This window comes from Erinaceus europaeus, chromosome 16 (genome assembly GCF_950295315.1).
Source record: "Erinaceus europaeus chromosome 16, mEriEur2.1, whole genome shotgun sequence".
Taxonomy (NCBI): domain Eukaryota; kingdom Metazoa; phylum Chordata; class Mammalia; order Eulipotyphla; family Erinaceidae; genus Erinaceus; species Erinaceus europaeus.
Genome location: NC_080177.1, coordinates 57,297,153 through 57,300,195, shown reverse-complemented (window position 1 = coordinate 57,300,195; position 3,043 = coordinate 57,297,153). Strand labels below are relative to the sequence as shown.

Here is a 3,043-nt window from a genome sequence, read left to right as displayed (position 1 = left end):
TGAAGCATTTTTCATGTATACTGGCCTTTTGGCTCTCTCCTTTGGTGAACATTCTGTTTATATCTTCTTCCCCTCATGGATGGAATTATTTGTTGTTTGTTGTTGTTGTTGCTGCTGCTGCTGCTGCTGCTGAGTTTAGTTACCTCAAATTTTGACTGTCTAATCCTAACTAAATCTAAAAACCTTTTTAGCAATTAAATCTGAGTATGAATGAACAAATCCAGAGGTCAAATTCTTAAATGACAAAAAATTGTGCTGGGGTGCTCTGGACGCCGTGGAACAGAGTTTCATTCACTTCTTAAGGCTGACAAATAAATTTCATTATATCATTAGTAGTGAGAGAAAAGAGGGGATATGGAGTGGCAGACACAAGGTGTACATCTCACAATGAGGTTCTTCCAAATGTCTCTGATGAATGTCTCTTCCAAATGTGTCACACAGAATCTCTCTCATGGGCCATCCTTTTCCTCTATTTCTTGCATATATATGTGTATACAGTTATATCAAATATAAATATCTTAAGAATATACATAAAAATCTTAAGGGTATAGATAAACATTGCAAGGGCATGCATAATTGAATGATCTCTTTCCTGGTATGTAGACCACTCTATATCAGATATATTATCTCCGATTCTAGTGACTATATCAGATTCTATGATTATACTTCAAATCCTGACCTTACTCCAAAGATGTTGGCATAATTCAGGGATATCAGATAAGGCTTCTATTAGACTGAAGGTATTTTGATCCATTATCTGTGTTTACCCTAATATTAGCCAAACACCAAAAGGCTAGAGAAAGAACTACAGAAATAGCAAAGAATTTCTGACATGTCTTGTATAATATATACCTGTTAGTAATTTTTAAAAAGTAGTTCAGCAGAGAAATAGCAAACATAATTCAAGGGTCTGTCAAGAAAATTTAAAGCTACCTAGGTAAATATCTTTATATTGTTTATTCTTCTAGGTGTGCAAGCAAGAGCATAGACATGGAAAAACTAAGAAATAAATCTTGAATATAAATGCATACATATACTAAAAGAGATGTCTTTGAGAATCACTATCAAAAAAAAGAGTGCTCTGCTTTTAGATTTTATGGAAAATGTGCCCAGTATATGAAATATCATTCTTCAGCAAATTATTCAGTGACAGATAAGACACAACATTTCAAGGTTGTACCCACTCTACTTTGATATTTTCAGGATCCTTAGAACAGTAGGTCTAAGAAAATAAGACCAGATCAGAACAAAATCCTTGAAGAGGCCCTTCACAATGGATAAAGAGATCATTAATGAAACTGAAAATGTCTGTGAGAAGTTGAGAAGTTTAACTAAAGATGTAAATTTCTAAGAATGTCAGCATGAATCTGAATTTCTCAGATTATGCATGAAAGAACTCTTCCTAACACTCAAAACCTTACCAAACAGTCTCTTCATTGCCACCTTCATTTCCTTATTTCTAAATGTATAGATAATTGGATTCATAAGAGGAGTGATAATGGCATCAAAGATGGCTAAAAATTTGTCTATTGGTAAGGTAGGAAAAGGCCACACATAGACAATTATGCAAGGACCAAAGAAAAAGATCACCACAGTGATATGAGCTGAGAGAGTAGAAAGGGCCTTGGATGAACTGCCTGAAGAGTGCTTTCTAACTGTGACTAGAATGAAGATATAAGATGCAATCAAGATGAAGAAGGTGCCCATGGAGATGAAACCACTGTTAGCAGTGACTAGAAACTCTAGTCTATATGTGTCTGTACATGCAAGTTTGATAAACCGAGGAAAATCACAATAAAAGCTATCCATTTTATTGGGACCACAAAAGGGTAAGTTTACAACAAAGGCCAGCTGGGCCACTGAGTGGATAAGTCCAATGGTCCAAGCAACAGTCAGAAGAAAAGTGCACATTCTTAGGCTCATAATGGTCAGATAGTGGAGGGGCTTACAGATAGCAACGTATCGGTCATAGGCCATAACTATGAGCAGCACCATCTCTGTACCCCCAACAGTGTGGATAAAGAACATCTGGGTAATGCACCCTTTGAATGAGATGGTTTTATGTTTTCTGAAAAGGTCATAAATCATCTTTGGGGTTGCAATGCTCGAAACACCTGTGTCAATAAAGGAGAGATTTGCTAGCAGAAAGTACATAGGGGAATGTAAGTGATGCTCTGAGATAATTGTAAGCACAATGAGAAGGTTTCCTAGCATGCTTGCTATATAAAATATTGTGAAAAACAGAAAAAGAAGAATCTGGAACTTCCAAGAACTAGTGAGCCCCAGCAATAAAAATTCAGACACCACTGAGTAATTCCCTCCATCCATCAAGTTCCTGGACAAGGTTGACTTGAAGTTACCTGGAAAGCATAAAAGGGAGAACAACATAATTTTTAAATTGAAAAGAAGTCTTCACTATAGGTTATATGAATGCCAGAATGAAGAACTGCCTTGCAATTTTACAGATATGAGAGTTTACATAATACAATACTCATAAAGATCCAACATCAGAATCTTTTTCCATGAATATATTCTTGGTAGCATTGAATTATGTACCTCAACTTTAGTTTGAGCTTTAGTGTACAAGTAAGAAGGAAAAATGTAGACAAAGGCTTCTAGGAACTTAAGGGAGATGCCTCATGAAATAAAGAAATTTATGGGAGCCGGGCAGTATCACAGCGGGTTAAGTGCACGTTGTGCATAGCGCAAGGACTGGCATAAGGATCCTGGTTCAAGCCCCCAGCTCCCCACCTGCAGGGGGGTCATTTCACAGGCAGTGAAGCAGGTCCACAGGTACCTATCTTTTTCTCCCCCTCTCTGTCTTCCCCTCCTCTCTCCATTTCTCTCTGTCCTATCCAACAATGACGACATCAATAACAACAATAATAACTACAACAATAAATCAAGGGCAACAAAAGGAAAAATAAATTAATTAATATAAAAAATCTAAAAAACAAAAGAAAGAAATTTATACTTCCTGGTCTGGGAGGTGGCACAGTGGATAAAAATTAGACTTGCCATGAGAAAATAGGGCAAGGACATG

The 3,043-nt window shown here is 36.7% G+C and overlaps 1 protein-coding gene across 1 annotated transcript; it reads right to left on the bottom strand.

Moving 5' to 3' along the window:
- Window positions 1-1,356: 1,356 nt before the first annotated feature.
- On the bottom strand, window positions 1,357-2,340 carry LOC103112306 (olfactory receptor 4F3/4F16/4F29-like). Its single transcript, XM_007521708.3, has one exon. The coding sequence runs from the start codon at window positions 2,326-2,328 to the stop codon at window positions 1,357-1,359; it is 972 nt and encodes a 323-aa protein (XP_007521770.3). The 5' UTR covers window positions 2,329-2,340.
- Between the last annotated feature and the right edge of the window lie 703 nt (window positions 2,341-3,043).

Bases quoted from the DNA above. Each gene is read 5' to 3' on its own strand.
- LOC103112306 (XM_007521708.3), bottom strand. From the start codon at position 2,328: ATGGATGGAGGGAATTACTCAGTGGTGTCTGAATTTTTATTGCTGGGG.